Below are 20,879 nucleotides of genomic sequence, written 5' to 3'. Positions count from 1 at the left end.
TTTCTTGGACTGTGTGCCGGAGTTGGAATAGAGCATAGACTGTTTCATTCACAGTCTTGGGATGCAAACTGCATTAATAAAGTCAATATTGCATCTGGAGATATATTACATTAAAAAAAAAATCATAATTGTGGCAAACAGACCTACAGCATGCTGATTATCTAACTACTATGTTAATAATTTATAGTTAGGCCATTCTACCATCTTAAAGAACTCACTGAACCAACAAATTACTTAGCAGACCTGTTTTGTCCATGTTCATCCTCTTCCCTGTACAGATGTGTTCTTTGTTGCTTTTTGCTATAAAGCTGACTAGCGTTACACTGATATTCTGAATACTTATTTAATATTCAAATTGCTGAAGACACTTTTATTTCAGGCACTGAAAATATGGGAAATGGGAGCCTGGAAAAGCCATGATAGTTAAACATAAGACCATTGACTTAATAGTAGCTTCTTTTAGCACAATTTAAGATATGTATGCAAAATTACCCAAATTCTTTAGCCAAATCATAATGTATTCCCAAATCTTGCTTACAGGACAAAACATTTACTTGCCTCAGTTATAGTGAATCTTGCAATGATTTTTTTAACAATGCATGTTAATCTTACATGTTGAAGTAAGCTACATTGTTACAGGTTCTTGACAGTACAATTGTCTTTCATTATCTTTAAGTATACTGGAGCTTTCTTTGAAATTCAGATGTGTTATGTTTCTGTAAAACATACATGGATATGTACTCTTGAATGAAACAAGATAAGACAGATATCTCCAATTACAACTCAAACAATTGCATATGAGCATATATTTTGTTATTCCTGAAAATGTAAGTGAAACTTAGTTCCTGATTAAAATAATTTTTAAAATAGGATGTCTGCATAGTTTAAGCATCTCAAACTGCAGAGAAATACAAAAGTTCCAAAAGTTTTTCTTGTGTTTTGCATCACTCTATCATCAGTTCTAAAATTACATTTAAAGAGGCCAAGTCTCAGTTTCATCACAGTGTACATTTGAAGTTAGTGGAGCTGCAAAGGAGAATTATGTACTTTTTGATTAAATCTGTGGAAAAGCAATATAATCCATGAAAAAGTAAAATCGTTGTAAAATACAAGAGACGGGCCATTGGTTTTGCACCAGGATAAATTTCAAATAAGTGCATATTGACTCTATGCTGCATGCACTGGAAGCTGTTGGATATGCATAACAACTGTGCTAGAATTATACTTCTCATGTAACTTGTGGGAAGGAAATGTTTCAATGAGCAAGCTGACAATGGCAAATATTCATAAATTCCCTTAATCATTTATCAGTGAGTCACTAAAATAGTTAAACACTTCTTCAATTATGAGAGTCAATCAGTAAAGGATAAAAATCTCTTCCTGGTGACTGTGGTTGGTGTCCTCTCATGCTACATCTCGACGATTATAAGGCTCACTGCTGCCAAACTCCCTTTTGGCTGTGAAGCCTTCAGCAAAGAAACTTTCCATCCTTATGCAATTAAAAGAGTAATATAGTGAGATAATATGCTCTTACCAAAGCCAGTGGGCAATTTCACTTTGATACCTCAGTGTTAAAGCTCAGCATACAAAGGGACTATATCCCATCTGCTCCTCGTAGGTGGCCCTCAAGAGTGATTAGAATGATCTTAAAATTACATCTCAGCAAGTGCAATCAGCTTTATGTATCTAGCAATTGCCCAACTGCCCATCTGCATGGTTTTTCCTAGGAATACAGTACATCAGTGGAAGTGCTGGCTCCTCAGGGAAATCATTCTCATCTTCACTATACATACATGCATATGCTCTGCTGTAGATAACATAGCAAATTTGATTTATGTTTCTGACACCATATCATGATTTAATATATATTTAGATTTTAGAATGATTTGTTAAATATGGCTGAAAGAGACATGGAAAGATGGGAAGAGTTTAGATTTCAGATAAATCAAAGTTAACAATTTATCTCTAGTGTAAAAAATGCAGTGCTTTCTTTAGTAATCTTCTGCCTCAAATTAGCCTAATAAGGGCTTCCAGCACAGATTTAGTGATAACATGTAAGTAGAGAAGGGAAATAGAGTTGTGCGTTTCAAGGAAAGCAGGGGAACAGAACTTGTCCTGTTGTTACAAACATTCTGAACTGTGATCCAACAAAAATTCAATGAACAAAAGCAACACAAAACATCTGTAAATTCGAAGACATTTCACCTATCTGTACATTTCACGCTGTGCCTAAAAAATGTGCAACAATTTAGATATTGTAGAAATAGTTACATTGGTGTATCTTCAGAGAAAACATGCTGTACATTCATTGTTCCTTTGTTTTCTGCAAACCCCAGACAGTGATATTTTAAGGAATCCACCATGCTTACTCACCACTATATGTATTTTCTTATTCAATGTGTTATAAAATGCATTGCATTGGAGGCTCATGTTACATCTGCAAACCATTCTCTGTTGCAGTATTTCATAAATGAAAGACTGAGATTCTTTTTCCAATAATAATTTTTGAATGTGCATTTTGTGGAATCCAACCCTGGACACACAGAAGTCAGTAGCAAACTTGGACCACACAGTAGGACTGGATCTTAGCAGTGAAAGGTGTATTAAAGATGCTCTGGTGTCTTACTGAGTCTTGCAGTATCTGACATCTGGACTGGTAGCATCTGATACAGAAGGAGCACGATGTGATGAAGATAAGGCCTCTCTCGTCCTTTCTTCCATGAGAATAAGAACACTGAGGCAACAACGAAGCAAGTCTAGTGTTTATTTCCCATATGTCTGGATTTGCTGTTAACCATCGAGATGTAGCATGAGAGGACATCACACATGATTAATGGGAGGTTTTGCAGAGACACTGTTATGAGTGTGAATGTAAGGTTAATACACTAACTGCCAAAATTCTTCAGTGATACTCAGCTATCATCCAGAGATGAGTAAAGTGATCTCAGCCAGAATCAATCCTTGTATTTTTAAGTTCTGAGTGCAATGTGAAAATATAGAATACTAATAATTCAATGGAAACTTATTGTTATCATGGACTTCTTGCTCACTTTGTTGTACGTCTGTTATAAATGTTTTTGAAACTGATTATTCTATAACACATAGGTTTAAGAGGTTACCAGAATGCTAAACCTGGACTAATGTTTTGAGAAGTGTGATTTTGTCTCTCCCTCTCTCTCCTGTGGTTCTCTTAAGATGTAGAAGTGCTTGCGGGTACTCAGGGTTGTTGCCAGGAAGAGCAGATGGTTCTCAGAATTTTTTCAATTTGAAAGGAAGCAGTAGAAATTGGAGAGCCATTTTATAATCTTAAGGTCAAATATTTTGTGCAAAACAGTATTGTGTGATGGTGAGGGAAAATCACTTACTTTGTTTCCCGAATTTAGGACAACAACAGCGACTTCATCCAGAGTACTGAGAACCTTGAGATCAGCTGCAGCAGACAAGGAACATCTGATTCAGTAGTTTTTAAAGACAACACATTAAAGAGGATATCACAGAGAAATGAATACTGGAAGAATATGGGATGCAGCAAACAAAACCTTGAGGAAAGCATGGTGTCAAAACCACAGAGTTCCACTGGGCGAAAGACAGAACGCATCAGCAATCAGAGAACCTTAAAGCCTACTCTTTCTCTTTCTCCAACTGGAAGTAAACCTGAATTCTTTAAAGTCATTCCAGATGTGTCTGAAAAAACTGAAAAATCTGAGGGAGTTTCTGGTCAAATAAAGTCATCAGTCAGCAAAAACTCCCTCAAGAAAGTCTCAAAAGAAAATTTGTGTCTGACAACACAGACTTGTGTAAGTGGTTTTTACTTTGAAGTTAAGTTATTTGATTGTTTAGAGAAGCTGTATTAGATATAACCAACTGCCTGAAATGAGAAACAGTACATCTTTCACCCAGATATATTCTGACTTTATCATAACAGTCTTTACCAAGCTCAGTCTGTTGAAAGTTGGTTTTCTACTTTTTGTTGCGTATAAAACAATACTGTCAGAAACCACAGAGGTTCATAGATACCAATAGATGTAATTCAGCAACTTGCATTTTGGAAATTATGTGTTAGAAAGAAATAAGTCATTTTGAGTACCCCCCTACCCTGCTCACTTAGTGATGTTCCTTGGTGTCACATCTACACATTTCCTGAAAACCTGCAGGGAAGGACTGGAGCTGACTGCACAACTCTCTGGGCAGCCTGTTCCAACAAAAGCAATTCAAACTGGGCAACAGGTTGAAGATGAGTATCTAGAAAAGTATATGTTCAAGGTCTCAGTCTATCTTTGGTATTAACATGCAGATATTGCCATGCCACTGATACTTCAGTGTTTTTTTTAATGAATTTAGTCTCTCCAATACTGGTGTAAGGGTTTATGTATCATCATCCTCTGAGTCCCTAAGGATTCTAAGAACCTCCTCCTATACTCTGCAAGTTGCTTAGCAGATTTTGTAAAAATACAACATGTTTTCCTGTGAAGAGTGTTGAGACAGGATTCCTTTGTGAAGGAAACAAAAGTGGGAATTAAACACTGTAATGCAGGTAAAAATAAGTATTATTGAGACCTTAAGGCAATGTTGTGAACTTCTGGATAAGAGCAGCCATCCAAGCACATGGTACACTCTTTGACCTACAGGACATAGTTACTGGGTTAGTATTTTTCATCAGTTAGGAAGTTAATAAAATTAGCAATAAAGACATCAATGAAAAATATTGCTAACTACGTGAAGCAACACTGGAGAATTTCATTGGCTGTGGGCATGAAATTATTTGTTTCCATTTTAAAACACTGTTCTTTGTTTTAAGAATTATGTACAAGATAATAGTTTTGTACAAATGGTATTGGACTGAGTGTTCACATAGAAGTAGTCTCTTCTAATCTGTTCAAGCAGAGAACTGGTAAAGTAAAAAATGTTTAACCAACTCTTAGTGCAATCAATTTGCTAACTGCTTAATACATTTTAAGGACCTAGTTGCTTGGAATGTTTTATTCATGTTTTAATAGAGTTCTCTATTATTAAGTTCAAATATTTTTAATTAAGAAAGAAGTGCAGCCCTCTGGGTAATATTGCAACCATGTAGATAGCTGGTAATTAAACTTTCCGCACGTGTAACTACATTAAACAATCCTGAATAAATCATCTGAGCCCATAAGAATGCGAATATCATATTTGAAAAATATATATAAATTTAAACAAGTTTCGTCAATCTAGCAAAAGATTTGAGAGTTTAATAAAAATGTCTTTTTATCATAAGGGGAAGATACGCAAAAAGACAAGATAAGCTTTTAATTACTAAATGAAATATTCATTTTAGACAAATTTACAAGTATCACGAAAAAATTACTTTTTACATCAGAAGTTTCTTCTACATTTCAAAGTAAACTTCATCTCAAATTCAGTTTTCAGATTCACTCTTTGAAAATCATCCAACATTATGAAAAGTGTGTGAAGAGGCTTTTTTGTAGTGGTCATCTGGAGCTGCAGAATGTGCAGTCCCAGCTATTCTTTTGTAATACAAGGAATTTGTTGTACAGAATATTAGAGATTGAAAGCTTTTATGACACTTCTTATTTCTGAGTACAGTACTTCAAGAGTGAGACCACTGCAAGAAATGTAAACAGACTGACCATTTGAGTTAAGCCAAGAAGTCAGTCAGTGCTAGGAGTTCTTTTGTAAAAAAGAAAATCTAAAGATCTGTGCATCTTTCTTCATTGGCATAAGAGACAAGATCAGAGTCAGGGAATGTTTTGTCTTTATTAGACAGAGGATGAGCAAAACATCCTTTCAGTTCCTAGTGCATTTATTCTGCATGGTGCTAGTTCATTCCTTTAAGGACTGCATGCCAATAGATTCATATGAGGTAAGAAAAATAAGGAAAAGCTTCTCTTATTGTAATTAAATAAATGAATTACAGAAGGTTTCTGCATAGGAAAATTAACAGAAAGTCAACATCTTCAGTAAGATCAATGACAATTCTAGCAGCTGTAGATCTAGCAGAATACTAATGTGCCAAAGCAAAGTGGGCTTTCCACATAGAAAATAGCAAGCTCAATGCATAGTAAGCAAGTAAGTAATAGTAGCTAAACTATTACATGTGCAAAGGTCTAGAAAAACATGTCAGGTATTATTTTGGAATTAAAAGTAGTAATAATCACAGGACTCGGGAATGAAGCTTGGAGCTCAAAAACCAGAGGTAAAAAAAGAAAAAAAAAGGGTAACAGCTGAGCTAATCGTGGAGCTCATGCACAGAGCAATTCAACCACTGAGCCTAAAATAAATGCTACCATTGTCATTACTTTTTAAATATGTATACACTAGCAAATTACTACAGTAGTCTTTAAAATTTAGTGCTGACATGTAGCTTTCCAGATAAATTTTATGCTGTGCTTCACAAATAACTAACTGTTATGTTGATAGTGTTTATGATACTATGATTAAGTTTATTTCAAGACCTGTATCAAATGTTTAAGCAATTTTAGCTGCTGGATTTTCAAACTTTTAGAATAATAACAACAATAATCATATTTTTATTACACTGGAACAGCAACTTCATCAAATAGCCTGAACCCAACCTGGGGTCAGTCACAGTGCTGTGCCCTCCTTCCTGTAACGATACGTGCCTGATCTTCATAGCTGAGCAGAAATGTGTTAACTAACCTATTCTAGTAAACATTTTGATTCCCTTCTAGCATTGTAGCTTCTTTAAGATGCCCCAAAAGATCCCCAAAGGCGTTCATTTCATTCATATGTTCTGCTCCATGATCCTGTCCATATTGTTGGCTTCTCTATTTTATTTCACAGGAATATGACTGGAAGAACTACCAGTCAAACAGATTGAGTGCATCCGAACTGCAGATGCTGGCTAGCATGAAAAGGCAACAAAACGAAGAATTGAAGGATACAGGAATCTCACATGGGTTGAGCGCATCACAGATTGACAACTGTAACGTTAACATGAGTACAAGCAGTGATGATACAACAACCTGGAATTCTTGTTTCCCACCAGTAAGTCTAAATCTACAGTATTTTCCCTAAAGTTCTGAGGTTGTTTTTTTTTTTTGTATTTCAGGGGTTTTGAATATTAATGTTTCTTTGAGTAGTTTTAAAAACTAAGGTTTCTTTACCAGATGTTTTTTAGAACTCATTAAGTAAAATACACAACCAGAACATACTTGCAGCAGCTTCTATATTACCACCATGGAAAGAAATACCTCCTACTTTTTTCTATTGAAGCTACAACACATACCAAGAGCACAACACTATTTGTTAAATCAAAACCCATGCACCAATGGAAGGTGTGATAGTGCCTTCCTCCAGGACAGGAGCCCAATTATAAAGTTATTAGTCAGGATTTAGTTTAGAAAGCAATACAGGAAAAAGCAGCTTACCCTTTCTAAAGACTGGTGGAGACCCAAGAAGGATACCATCTTAAAAAAGAAATATTGTTCCTTGCTACTAACCCTTAAATGACGGTGGACCCTGTGTCCACCCCTTCTGGTCACTAAGGAGGCATTGCTTGCATCTGTGCTCCTGGATTAGCCATGCCTTCTCACCTGGTGTTTTATAGCTGCTATGATTACATCGTTCTAGGAAAAATGTTGCCAACACAGTCCAACTTTCACTGTGTTCACACCCATCATTTGGTCTCCATAAACAATTGCAAGCGTTGAAGAATATTAGTGGGTGCCATTTTATCCAGATGGAGGAATTCAGTGACATACTTTTGCTTCATATGTGCTTCCATGTCAGATGCTATTCTGTCTGGCTGCCCTTCTGCTGCCATCTGTCACAGCAACAAAATGGAAGAGAATATTGATGGGAAGGTTCAGCCTCTGTTGCCACATCACCAACATCCACCTCTGACTTTGCAGGCCAACATAATAAAATTGGAGGCATTACTTTCAGAGCAGCCCTGGTCTATATTCTTTCTTAGAATCCTAAATAATCACGTAGGCTGTACAGCTTGTCAGTAGCAGCTGACAACCTGCAGATGCATGATACAGCACTTAGAAATATCTTCGGAATGAATGAAACCCATACATACCAGTCAGCAATTGCTTTCCAGTATGAGTAATGGAGAACAATTGCTTCTTACAGTGATAAAGTCTCATTACTGAACAGCTAACTGTTTAAAGGACCGAAGCAGGAGAGCAATGTCAAAAAGCTGCAGTAGTTCTGAGCACTTAGTGTGTGATCCTTCTGTATTTTACACCTTGTATCATTATTTGTCCTGGCCCAAAGTGCTACAAAATCTCACAGCTGCACTATGTGACAGAGTGCTGTTATAAGGAGAGTATTTGTTACAGTCCACTGAAGAGTATCGAATGTATGAAATCAGGGCAGAGCATTCCAGCAACTATAGCAAGGTATTTGCAGGAGCTGCTGTAAAACTTGATAACCTCACACTCCATTTATATCGCAGCAAAATAGCTCTTACTTTATTACAGGTGAAACAATAATAAATAATGAATGTGTCTTAAGTAAAGCCCACAGCTCTCAGAGGCAGCTCCAGTGTTAGGAGAGTAAGCACTGCTGTGTGCCCCAGTATAAATTCTTGTAGGGTAAATGCTCTGAAATGTTAGCTGCAAATTATCTCCAGGAACCTACAGAGCCCAGATGGAGTCCTGTAGTCTGGACAACACTCAGTCGTATGGTCTGATTTTGGGGTGGACCTGCATGGAGCAATTGATGGTCCTTATGGGTCTCTTCCAGTCTGGGATATTCTGTGATTCTAAAGGATTTAGTACTTAGTGAAGCACAAGCTGATTGCCAAGAGAGCTCTTTGATCTCACTGCCTTCATAGTTTCTGGATGCTTTCACACAAATAACATCAGTTTTAAAAAGTGTTCGTATATAATAGGTTAGTCGTTTAAATTGTAATTTAGCATAGCTGTAGTGTTCTGTTGGCTTGGAAGTCTAGAAATGTCTGCTAATTTCATATAGCTGTTTTAGTGAATCCCCACACTTAGCATTCACATGTGCAGTAAACGTATTATTCTGTGCAGAGAGAGACTAAATAACTGAGAGATCAAAATGCAGCCTATCCAGAGCAATTAGAGCACGTTTGAATGTTGTTCCTGCTGGATTTCAGTCTTCTGTTTTTATGTCCCCTCATCTTTACTACTGCAATTGTTCAAGCTGAATTGAGAAAATTTGCAGATGATCAATCCCTCCAAAATCCAACATACAAACTGTAGGAAAGTTTGTATGTATCTGCAGCCATCTACCGTTGCTTTGTCAAATGATTTTAGCCGTACAGGAAAGAAAGAGAGGTAATCCTCATATCATAGCTTGAGAAATCAGGGACAGTTTGCAATTCTTGTAATGATTAACCTTTCATGCTTCCATGTGTTTCCAGGTAGTATCTTTCTGATTATTTAAATCAGTATTATCTACTGCTTTGCCTTGTGGTCTTCCAAGATAATAATAAAAAGTATTTTTTATTCTAAATTTTCGTTCATCTTATAGAACCTTTTTGTACCTTGTTTGAATCTATGGCAACAGCACCACCAGAAGGCAGATTTTTGTGTCTCTTTCATTTCGAAATACATACAGTGTTTTGTGAGGCAGTGCAGTATATAATCATGTTTAACAGTGAACATACATAAGAGTAATATTTTATAAATCAAACACATTTTTAGTTAGTTTGTTTTTTCCATCACTTGCCTCTGTCAGTGTGATTTCCAGATTCATTGAAAATTTTCATTTATTACTGACTAATGATTTTCAGCAAGCTTCTGAAGTAAAGGCACAAAGATCCATCATATTGCTAAGCTGCAGTTAGAACAGATGTCCTTAAAAAACTATAAAACTGATATACTAAAACTGTATTTTACAACCTATGATGGCTTAGCAAGAACTGAGTATATGCTGTCAGGAGAAATTGTTGGAATGCAAGTTGTTTAGCAGCTGCTGTAAACCATGACAGCCAAAAAGAAATAAAATAGCTTTGAATATTACACATTACCCAGCATAGCTATCAGCTATAAATATAAACTGCTTCTTTTTTTGAAATGAATTTTACTTCAAAGGAGAACTGCGAATCCGTGCAAAAAGTGAGTGGGGCACAGGGCAGAGTTCCAAATTAATGATAAATATATGTAGAACTAAATATTTTAAGAAGATGATATTTGACTGAATGCTTTCTGAAATTTCAAGATATATGAAGTTCAGTGTTAGCTTTGCAACAACGTGCAAGACAGTTCTATGTATTGCAGAGTATAATGTGAAGTTTATATCCACACATATGCGTATTATCCAAGAATTGTTGGAAAGCTTAGGAAATAACTCTGCTTTAATGCCTTGCTCTGTTTTGGAGATCCAGTGAGATCTTCCTGCCCTGTCAGGGAAATTCAGTTTCTTGGGTTGCTGTGTCCAGACAACATCAGACATCACTTTAGATGCAACATAACCATCTTGGAGCAAGATCACATATAAGAGAGTTCAGAATATCTTCCTGTGCTCCCTTATTCTCAGTCAGAAATGCAAAGGACAATGAATTGTAGAATCATAGCATTGCTGAGGTTGGAAATGACCACAAAGACCATCAAACCACCCCCACCATACCACTGCCCACGTCCCTCAGTGCCACATCTTGAACAGGGACGGTGACTCCACCACTGCCTGGGCAGCCAGCTCCAATCTATGAAGATTGCCTCAGATTGCTAATTGATGAACCCTAAAAGCTAACAGTGGTGTAATACTCTGTTATTAGACTCCAGAATATGGTCACCACTTAGATGTGTCTTTCAAGTATGGAGTACACACTGAACACTACAATTACTTGTTCCTCAAGCAACTGCCTAAATGTAAATTCAATCAAATCGGTTTTGAATGAGAAACTATTTGAAATTTCAAGGTTCTCACTTAATTTTGGGAAGGTCTTCTGCCCTCCATTGTGATGATTCAGAAAAGAAAACACTTAACACAGAAATGGTCTGACAGAACTGAAGTCTGACAGACAGGAGGAGTGATATTTAAACCCAGAATTATTCCAGCTGAGAGCTCAGTTTGACAGCCCCTGGAGGGATCTATTCACATCAAGTCAAATTGCAAAACAGAGGCAGACTATTCTTTACTATGAAATGAGACTAAAAATTATTTAGACAGATATTTTGGTTCATAGACTGACTAATTTACCTTCTGTCTCATCCATAGTCTTCCACTAGCCATCACTTGGGAACTGCACCATCCATGACCAGGCAGTGACGTATATTTGGCAGTAATTAGAATGTCATTCATCCCAAGCATACCATCTCTCCCCACTTCCTCAAACGATGAGAACATTCTCTTTTTAATTAATTTTGATAAAGATGCAGTTCCTTTCATAATACTTAGTATTTAACATCACACTAACTAATCTGTACAGGTACTTTTAACGCATGCTCATATTCTCACTTGTTTCTGCATTTGCTTCAGTGGTTTGTTTAGAGCTGTCCTGATGCACTGCATGATGTGTGGGGTCTTACCTGCAAACATTACATATATTTTGAAACAAGGTGTATTTTTATATTTTTTATATTAGTTTATGAAAATCATTATGAAATTATTTCTGACAAAAACGCCAGAAGCACCAAATAATTTAATATAAAACTTTGGGGGCACATTATTACTATTGTTAGTAAGATTCGAACATTTTTTTATCAGAAATGACCATCACACTTCCCTCTCTGTGTCCTGGCCCTGTCCCCACGCTCACAGACAGCAGAGAAATGACTGCGTGGTCACCTTCATCCATATGTATTTCCACCCAGATAAGAATCATCTGTTAAGTTATACCCTTGCACAGTTAGGATCTGAATATCCCTTTTAAATTTCACAGATAAGACGAAAGACCATAAAATTCCAATATCAGAAGCTGCAAATGCGTATCCTTATAAAGGATCTCTTACATACTTTCAAACGTTCTGAAAGAATATTTGCAAAGTTATTTTCTCACTGTTATTTTATGTTTTCCATAGCCCGTCAGTCAGGAGCATCACTATCAGAAAGAAATGAGCCCACTTTCACATTCCAACCCACGGTAAGATTCCATTTATAGCCCAGGCAGTAAGAATTCAGAGTGTTCTGAATACTAAATGTGACGTTCTTTGATTTAATCTTAAATCTCCTTTCGGTTGCAGCCTCCTCTCAAAGAGCTTTACTATTGCTCTTTTTAGTCATTGTCTACAGGCTGCAGTAAGTCTGCACTGTCCCAGAATGCAGGGTTGGATTCAGCATGGTTGAGATGTACCCTGTATATTTAAAGGAACCAGCACAGCCCTTGCTCCTACACGTGCTTTGATGCGTGATTCAGCAACTCTTCTTCATCTGACATCTATACACTCTCACCTGTTTCTTTCTCTGTCTGTCTCTGCTTTGTAGGCTCAGAAGTAAAATTGCACTTGTGACTCCAGGTGTCAGGGAATCCATTTGTTAGGAAAGATTTTACTGTTACTTTCTTGGAAAGGACTTTTCAATAGATAACCCAGCCTGGACAAGGTGCTGTGTAATAACACTGTGGGATAGTTCAAACCAATCCTGTCTACAATGTATTTTGGATGTCACGTTTTTGTCTTATCTGTTCTGTTTGGAGTCAGCACCAAAAGCCCAGCGACTTTAATGTAAGATAAGATGGGGATGTCAAGACAAGGGGAGATGGTGGCTAAAGAGAAGCAGTGAACATTCAGACAGCCAGATTGAACTGTCCTGTTTCAGAATTGCCTTGCACCTGTGAAAGCCCAGCATCACTTAGCCAGTTCTTGAATAGCCTCAGCAGGAGGTGAACTTAAATTTCAAAGCTTCCCTTTCTGCTGGTGTGATTAACACAGATTTTGCATGTCTGAGTTTTAGCTGGACAATACATGCATGCTGGAAGGGATATGAGGAGAGGGTATTTTCGATATGACTGCAAGATAACTTGCTTGATTTCTTTTCAGGATACCAACAGTGTGAAATTTTATGACAGTGCACCGCCAGCCAATTGTGCACCATAATATACATTCCTCCTCACACAGATGTTTTCAGTCCCTTGTTTTACTTGCCATCCATGTTTTTATTATCTTCTTGTTAGATTTTATGGAGTGAACACTATGAAACTTGCAGTGCAGGTTCATCCAGATGCATCACTTATTGCAACATACAGCCATATGTTTCTTAGTACACTCAGTGTATTACTGGAGTTAAAGTACAAGCCTGGATTCCTGTCCCATTTCATAAGTAAACCTAAGTGCCAATATTGTTCTAGAAAACCTCTCCACCTTCCATGCTACTTACCCAAGGAGCTATCTCTATCCTTTCTAATTGTTACAGTGAACAGAGTGGATGGAGAGACTTGACTATAGCCCACAGGTTAAGTTATCTGGTACCTTGCAACTGACCAGGACTCCTATTCCAGAATTGATTTCCCAATTCTGATGGTGTAAGAAAAGCCTACATTTTAGCACAAACTGCATTGCTTTTCTATTTCCAGCCAATAGGTTGAGTCAGATTTTATTATTCTTATTCATGTGATAAAGCAATTTGGCACTCAGTATGTTTTATATACTGAAAAAGAGAAGAAGCACCATTATCTGTAAAAATAAAGCATTTCAGTGTATTGAGTTTAGATGATCACCAATGAAAACTTATATTTCCATATAATAAAATCTAAAACAAAATGGCATAAACTACAACTTTGTTCTCAAGCTATTTTAATCCAGTACAACAGCAGACAAATTTACCTAGAAGTCATTTTCGAGAAATGCGGGCAAAGTATTCGTAAAGTACCTGAATACTTGGAAGTGCCTCATAAATTCAGTAGCCCTTGTGAACTGCCAGAAAAGTATTATTGGGCTGTAAATAGAGAAGATGACAAAATTATGAGGTCAGTTTGCATCATGGTGTAAAAACTGGAAAAGATGTGTGTGGAATATCATGATTCACATTGTTAACTTTCATTTATAATGGAAAACTTAGTAATGTTTTCCACTGAGGGTATGTGTGTGAGAGAGAGAGCAAATTAATGGTAATCTTATAACTTAGTACTTAAGGTATTTTTTAAAAGCCTATTTTAACAAGTAGTGTATGGATAAGTAGAAAATACCTCAATCTTGGTAAGCCTATGATAGCTATGAAAGCAAACACGTGAGAATATCTGAAAATCTGATGTATCACGTGTAGGTCAGTGGGTATAAATGTCATGGTATGAAGGGATTTACATTATGTACTTACTGATAGAACAAATAGTTTGTTGTAAAGAACAATAAAGAACGTGACAAGTCTGAAGTAACTTTAAAAGTCATATCAGTGGTATTTTCTGGGAAATTGAGAGAGCAATGTAGCCACTATTGTCCAGCAAGTGTAGCTTCTGTCCATTAGAAGATAAGCCAGGAAAGAAAGCATCTGTGAAGATAATGGAAATACAGTCAATAAAAAGACCCAGCTAGGCTCATTTTCCATTGGATCCACTGGGTGAAGGTCATAAGTCTGCCAAGAATATTGCTGCTGCAGTACAAATCATGCCCACATCATTCTGCTTTGCAAGGCGCAGAACCAGTGAATGAAAGGAGGCAGACGGACTGCAGAGGCTACAGAGCCAGATGAGAAGAAGGTGTGTGGTGTCTCGGGCCTTAGCTCTGCAGATCCCCAGGCTGACTGATCCGAGCTGAACCCCATAACTGCTTCTTTTCCCTCCAGATAGGAAATTGATTAGCTGTTACTTCTCCCTCCAGAGCAGGGGCTGGAAACTGCTATGCTTACTTAGCAAGCATTTCAGCAGCATTGTCCTCCAAAATATTTGTGTGGCGTAGATTTGGAAGTTGCATTAAAGGAAATGCTGAAAGGAAGTTAATATCAGAGAGGAATTGCAGCAGTACTGAACTGCAAAATGAGAAACTGTTCTGTAAAAAAGATATTTAGCCTAATTGTATGAATAGATTTTCCGAACTACAGATGCTCTTCAGAAAATTTATTTCTGATAAAAGCTGATTTTCCATCTTTGAGAGATATTTTTTTAAGTTGAAATCTGTCTTTATAAGCATTGCCTCACCAGCTCCTCAGCTGGCATCCTGCTCAGCTCTTCCCAATCTACCAAATTAAATTTGTTCCTCTGAAGTTCAAACAGCTGTTCACAGAAACCATGCGAGGGCAGGACATAAATATTTCAGCACATCATTAGGTATCTTTTCTAAGGAAGTATGTTTTACTTCAGTAATTTTATATAAAACGTACACAGGCAATTTTTCATTTAGGTTGTACCCAGACATTTGGTTCTATATGTTTAAAAAATGTGAATTCCCATAGTGAATTGTGGGCACAAAGGTTTGATGATAGTAAATATCTGCCTGATTTGGGCTATGGCCAAGAACACGAGATCAGCTCATACAACACAGGCTTCATTGTACGAGAAGGCTTATTTGTCAGTGGCATCCAAGTAAAAAATGAATGATGAAGCCATGTTTCATTCACAAATTATTATTTTTTTAATTAGTTGCTGGTGGGTTTCATATATTAACAGCTCAACATCAACAACCTTCCAAAGTGTGGAATGACAGCTTTTCCTAGGCTGACTGCAATCTGCAGAAGTTCATTAGTGTATCAGTCAAAGAAAATGATCTTTTGAAGCATTGTCTATAGCTCTGCTGTGGACTTCATCCTGCAAGAAACTGACAAAGCTATGTGATGTCATTTTGCCATATTCCCATCTACTCTTTCCAGTGTCTTGTACTTGTCTGTGATTCTCTGACCTGTGTTCACATCAGTTATTATCTCTGTAAGTTTTGCTATGAGAAGAGAGCATTACCATTGCTCTGAAGTGATAGGATTCAGGACCTGCAAGCCAGCTCCTGCTTCTGTGAAATGTTCATTTTTACCTTAGTTTCCATCATGGTTTTGTTACAAACCAAAAAGAATCAGCTTAAAACCAAGGAACACATTTGGTTCATAAAATGTTAAGGAAATCCAATGATATTATGAAGTGTTTATGGGAAATAGATGATGCAGTTCAGGTTGGCTTTTTGTCTAGATTTACATGCTATCTATGAAAAGTGTCACACTGTACACCTTGAAGCTTTGCCTCTTGTGGATGTGATAGGAAGTTCTTTGTCTCTATAACAGGCTGATAAGGGCCTGCAGTCATTGGCAGATGATGAATAGTCATTGACCTCACCTGACATTGGCATGGTGCAGGCTGACTAAAGCAAGCTGTCCTGTCATTGTAACCTACCATTCCATTAGAATCTGTCTGTCGTCTTCTTCCTTCAAATACAACCCAAAGGAAGAAAGTAAAAACATTTTCTTGTCTTTTTTTGGTGAAGGTATCTCTCCAGTGGAAATAATTCATATCCATATAACAAAAAATGAACGAGCAGTAGTTGCCTTTTATGACTGCTCCCTATTAATTTTAGAAAGTAAATTATTTTTCCCGCTTTCTTATAAAGTTTCTGGTACCAGTCTTTTTCATAACCTACTCCTGCCATAAATGTTGCCATGATCACAGCACATGAAATTTGTGTACAGTATCAACAGTTCCAGCACACAACCATAAACTTTGCAAACTCTGAAGTACAAAAACTAAAGATACATTCAGTTTTTAGGCTCCCATTTAGGTTTCTCATCTGCCCCAGAAGAAAATTAAATATGCCAGCAGCTGATGCATGTCGTCCTACCACTCATATTCAGTTAAGATTAAGCTCACCTATAAAGTGAGCAGCAGAAGAAGGATTGTAGTTATAACATTTATTTGTGCTACACCAGAACTTCTCTACCATGCATGCTGTAAAATTCAGTTGTAAAACATATTTGTCTCCCATATTTCCAGGCAAGGGCGTAAATAGTCTAATAGCTTAGAGTTGAGAAGGGAATTTAAAGAATGAGTTTTACAAACAACGAAGCATATTTATTTTTTTGATTCATTAGAAGATTGAAGTCATACAACCCCATTATTTCTGCAAAACAGAAATTATTACATTAGGAACTATTAGGAAATTACACAACAGTTGTCAAAATAAGTGAACAAGAACAACGTATCATAAAATGTACTTTGCTTTTTCATTGTACTTGTTCAGTTACTTTACTCATCCACAAAATAGTGTAATTTGCAATAGATCTCCCCGTCGTTAATCTGAATTAGCAAAGTTCTGCTGCATTTGTCAGGCTATAATATGCATGAAAAAGAACATGACAATAGAAGCAAATGGCACAGGAAACATCTAATTGGAAAGGTTAAATTTTTTAATCACGATGGTAAAAAGCTTAGCTGCAGAAAGATTGTTGAGAACTGAGTGGCTAACATGGAAAAGCTTGTTAAAATAATCCAGAAATGACTTTCTCTTGTATGGGAATCTGAGAACATGAAGTCATGGCAGCATAAGCATGGAAGACTAAAAGACTAAAATATAAAACATGGAAAATGCTCCTAACCATGTGTTCTATGCTTGGAATAAAACAGGAAAATGCAGAGCTGCGTACCCTGCATTGGTCTTGGTTCTTGTGGTCTTCACCCATGTTAATGGGCACAATCTCTTACAGCAGGAACAATAGCATTAAACAGATATGTTTTAGGTCCCCCATGTCCCCTGCACACGTTTTCTTGTTGTCGTTGTTGCTTTTTGTTGTTTTTTTTTTTTTTAATTCCTAGCTGTATTCCCATTCTTGCACTGGGACAGAGGTTGCTAAACACTCACAGTTAAGGGGTACTCTGAATTGCTTGAGAACCCTGACACAGGGCATTTCAAAATGTCAGCACCAAACAACACTTAGTACCTAAGCATTTGCTTAGGATGCTGTCCTTTGCATCTCCATGATGCTTGGCTGAATAGCCTTTTATGAGAACTGGTGATGGTATTTGGCCCCATAGCATTTTTTGCTAGGCACATTTCATCATCACTCTTCCCTGAATAAAGCCTCGGTGCCTATTTAAGGTGAGACAAAAGATTTTCTGTTTATTGCTGCCCATAGAAAGCAAATCAGCCGGTTCATTTCTGCAGCAGCCCGTGTTTGAGTAGCGCTACTGACTGGAATTGTGCATTGCTGAACTTTTTGTGGCCAAGAGACAACTGTTCTAGGCTTTCCCAGGACACAGCACATGCTGGCTGTTCACGTACTGACTAGCCATCCCTTGTTCCTGGCAGGATGTCTGAAAGAGATCTGTATTTTTTTCTTACAAAGTAAAACTGCCAAACTGCCTGGGTTTCCAAGGGCACAAGTGCCCACTGCCTCCCTTCCCTGCCGCCCCGCTATCATTTGTGTAATTGCTTTGATCCATCATACAGAGTGTTGCTTTTGATTCCTTTCTGTGATTTTGCTGTCGGTGACAAAACATGATGTTTTTGAGAAATTAGAGCAAGGTAGCATACTTCTCACTTTGTTGGTAATGATTAAGTTTCCAGCTTCATGCTGTACCATTCCTTGTATTAATACACCAGAAGGTCAGAGTTCCCTAGCATTTTTTTTTTCACTTTCTTGAAAAAGAAAGGTAATTTTCACAGGCTGGGAACATTCAGCTGCATCACCTTTAACAAGTTTGATAATATTAAAGTTAGTGTTCTGTTGAGTCATGTTCTCTCCACTGATCTTTAAAAGCCCTCTGGCTGCGTGTCATCCATTAAAAGTTAAATGGGATGCAGCCTACATTCAGGATGGGCAGAACAGTGAAGTGCTGTTAGCGGCTGACTGTGGAGAAAAGGAATTACTTTAATTGTGACAAGACTCATTGGGTACTAGATTCAGGTGTTTCTTGAATGGTGAAACAGTAAAGTATAATTTTTTAAATGTATGGTTTATTTAATTGCTAAAAATACGTGAAAAAAAAGAAGCAAACCCTTCCTAACAGATACTTAATTAAGTGTGGAAATCTAGTTGATTCACCAGTGAATATCTGACTTACATGATGAGAACTCACTTGTTTAAGATTAGATTAATATACTGGAATTTTAAAACACCTTTGCAGATTCTTTACTTGTGATGTATACAGTAGGTATTCTGATATGTGAATCTAAACCAGCAAAGAATAAAGGGCCAGTCTTTTACTTAAGTTAGATGATAAAACTGGCTATCTCTTTTAGTCTCATTTACATCACTACTGAACATTAAAACTATGAAGCAGCCAGCAAGTCAACAGGGTGATGCATTAGAGGTCTGGTCTTTAAGTAAATCACAATGTTACTGTTATTTAACAGAAACTATCATAGAATCATAGAATGACTTGGGTTGGAAGGACCTCAGGGATCATCAAGTTCCAACCCCCTTGCCACAGGCAGGGCCACCAACCTCCACATCTGCTATTAGACCAGGCTGCCCACGGCCCCATCCAACCTGATCTTGAAAACCTCCAACTGTGATAGAAGTTTGATGTATTTAACTACGAAAACTTGACCAAAAAGCACAATTATGTTAATTACAAAGAAGTAAAACCTCCAAATTCAGATCATTTTTGTTTTTCGACCGGTGAACATGAGCAGTATGTTTCAAATATTCTGCACAAGTTTATCATTTGAACTCACATAATAAAAGAAAAATGGGAAAGCATTAAGAGGCCAAACTTTGACCTGATACCAGTCAGCCTGGTCATAATGGCCACACAAGTAACAGAACTTACAGCACCCAAATATCTTGCTCAATAAGTAGAATTCACATTTCCTTTATCATCCTGAATGCAACCTATCACCAATACACAAACACATATTCTGATATAAGACCCTAAGAGGAACGGATTCAAGTCTTTCATGCATGGTTGCATCTGGGCTGTTTATGATCTCTTTTTAGTTATTAATTCATTGGAAATTAGGCGATTTTGTGCTTTTTTATTAAATCTCTGCCTTCATTAGAAGTATAGTGTGTGGTGGGCTGGACTTGCTGAAGCGATCTGGAGAAAGGAAAAAGTCATTTTGTAAATACACTCACGATTTTCTAAATCTTAGTGGTAGCAAAAGAAGAAAGTTCCAGTAAAGCATACAGCAAATGAAGATATTATGTATTAGGGATGGAATGAATCTGTCACTTTGACGGATTGTGAGGCAAAGAACAGATTAACAGATTACTCATAGTCAGAATGTAGCTCACTGTGAAAAATGTGCAGGAAATGATAAGTGTTGGTTTGTGCTGATTTAATGATATTTTGAGACTACAATAACACTCCAGGAGAATAATACAATGCAGCTCATGTCTTGCATTTTTTGAATCATCAACACATTGCCAGATTAACCTTAAATCCCTGTGATATTTCTTTTTAAAATACAGTTTTCAGTTCATGCGAAGCCATACAGACATGCATATTTATGTTATTTTTCAAGATTGTTATTACAGTGTTCACTCAAAAATCTTTGATTTGTGTATGTAAATACACCCCCTATTCCTTCAGTAGTATCTCTTTCTCCTTCCGTATCCTCGCTCCGTTCTGCATTACACTCACTCAGTGCTTCCCATCTGAAGCTGCGTAGCAAGGAAAAGTTACTGATTTAAAAATTCATACTGAATGTTTTTTGATTTAGGGCATATTTTGTGAGAATTTGTAAGAATGTTCACAACTGAAATTGCTTAAAGCTTTTAGATGCAAAAGTGGACAATATAAGGCTAAGACAGCTTCAGAGTTGTTACAGATGTATACAGGTTGCACATGAAATTCGATTTCTACATCTGAATGTTAATAGCCTTCAGAAGTCCTTGCTGCTCTACTGAAACTAATATTGAAGGCTTTCTGTGGAAATGTTTCTGTTAAAAAAAATCTCATTACACATCCATACATAATATATTACAAAGCAGAACCCAAATCAGTGTTTATAGGCAATCTGATGTAAGTTAATGAAGTTCCACATAACCTTGAAGTTCAGCAGGTACGTACACAACTGAAAATCCAGATCTGCTATAGGAGCCTAAAAGTAACGGAGTCTTCAAAAAAGATAGAGCAGTGGGTGAGGGGCTATCCCACA

At 37.1% G+C, this 20,879-nt stretch overlaps 1 protein-coding gene across 5 annotated transcripts in view; it reads left to right on the top strand.

The window, feature by feature from the left end:
- The window catches only part of CFAP20DC (CFAP20 domain containing), a 62,823-nt gene that overhangs the window by 32,938 nt on the left and 9,006 nt on the right, over nt 1-20,879 (top strand). For 4 of the 5 annotated variants that reach the window (XM_090148317.1, XM_031606434.2, XM_090148313.1 and 1 more), the window contains 3 exons: nt 3,384-3,797; nt 6,796-6,999; nt 11,955-12,016. In XM_090148317.1, the coding sequence (XP_090004443.1) occupies nt 3,384-3,797; nt 6,796-6,999; nt 11,955-12,016 (680 nt within the window). The remainder of the gene's footprint in view (nt 1-3,383; nt 3,798-6,795; nt 7,000-11,954; nt 12,017-20,879) is intronic. The other variant, XM_090148316.1, reaches the window with a different exon arrangement.

Source organism: Phasianus colchicus, chromosome 11 (genome assembly GCF_987193195.1).
Source record: "Phasianus colchicus chromosome 11, bPhaCol1.hap1.1, whole genome shotgun sequence".
In the NCBI taxonomy this organism is placed as follows: Eukaryota; Metazoa; Chordata; class Aves; order Galliformes; family Phasianidae; genus Phasianus; species Phasianus colchicus.
This window is presented reverse-complemented; position numbering and strand designations above follow the sequence as displayed.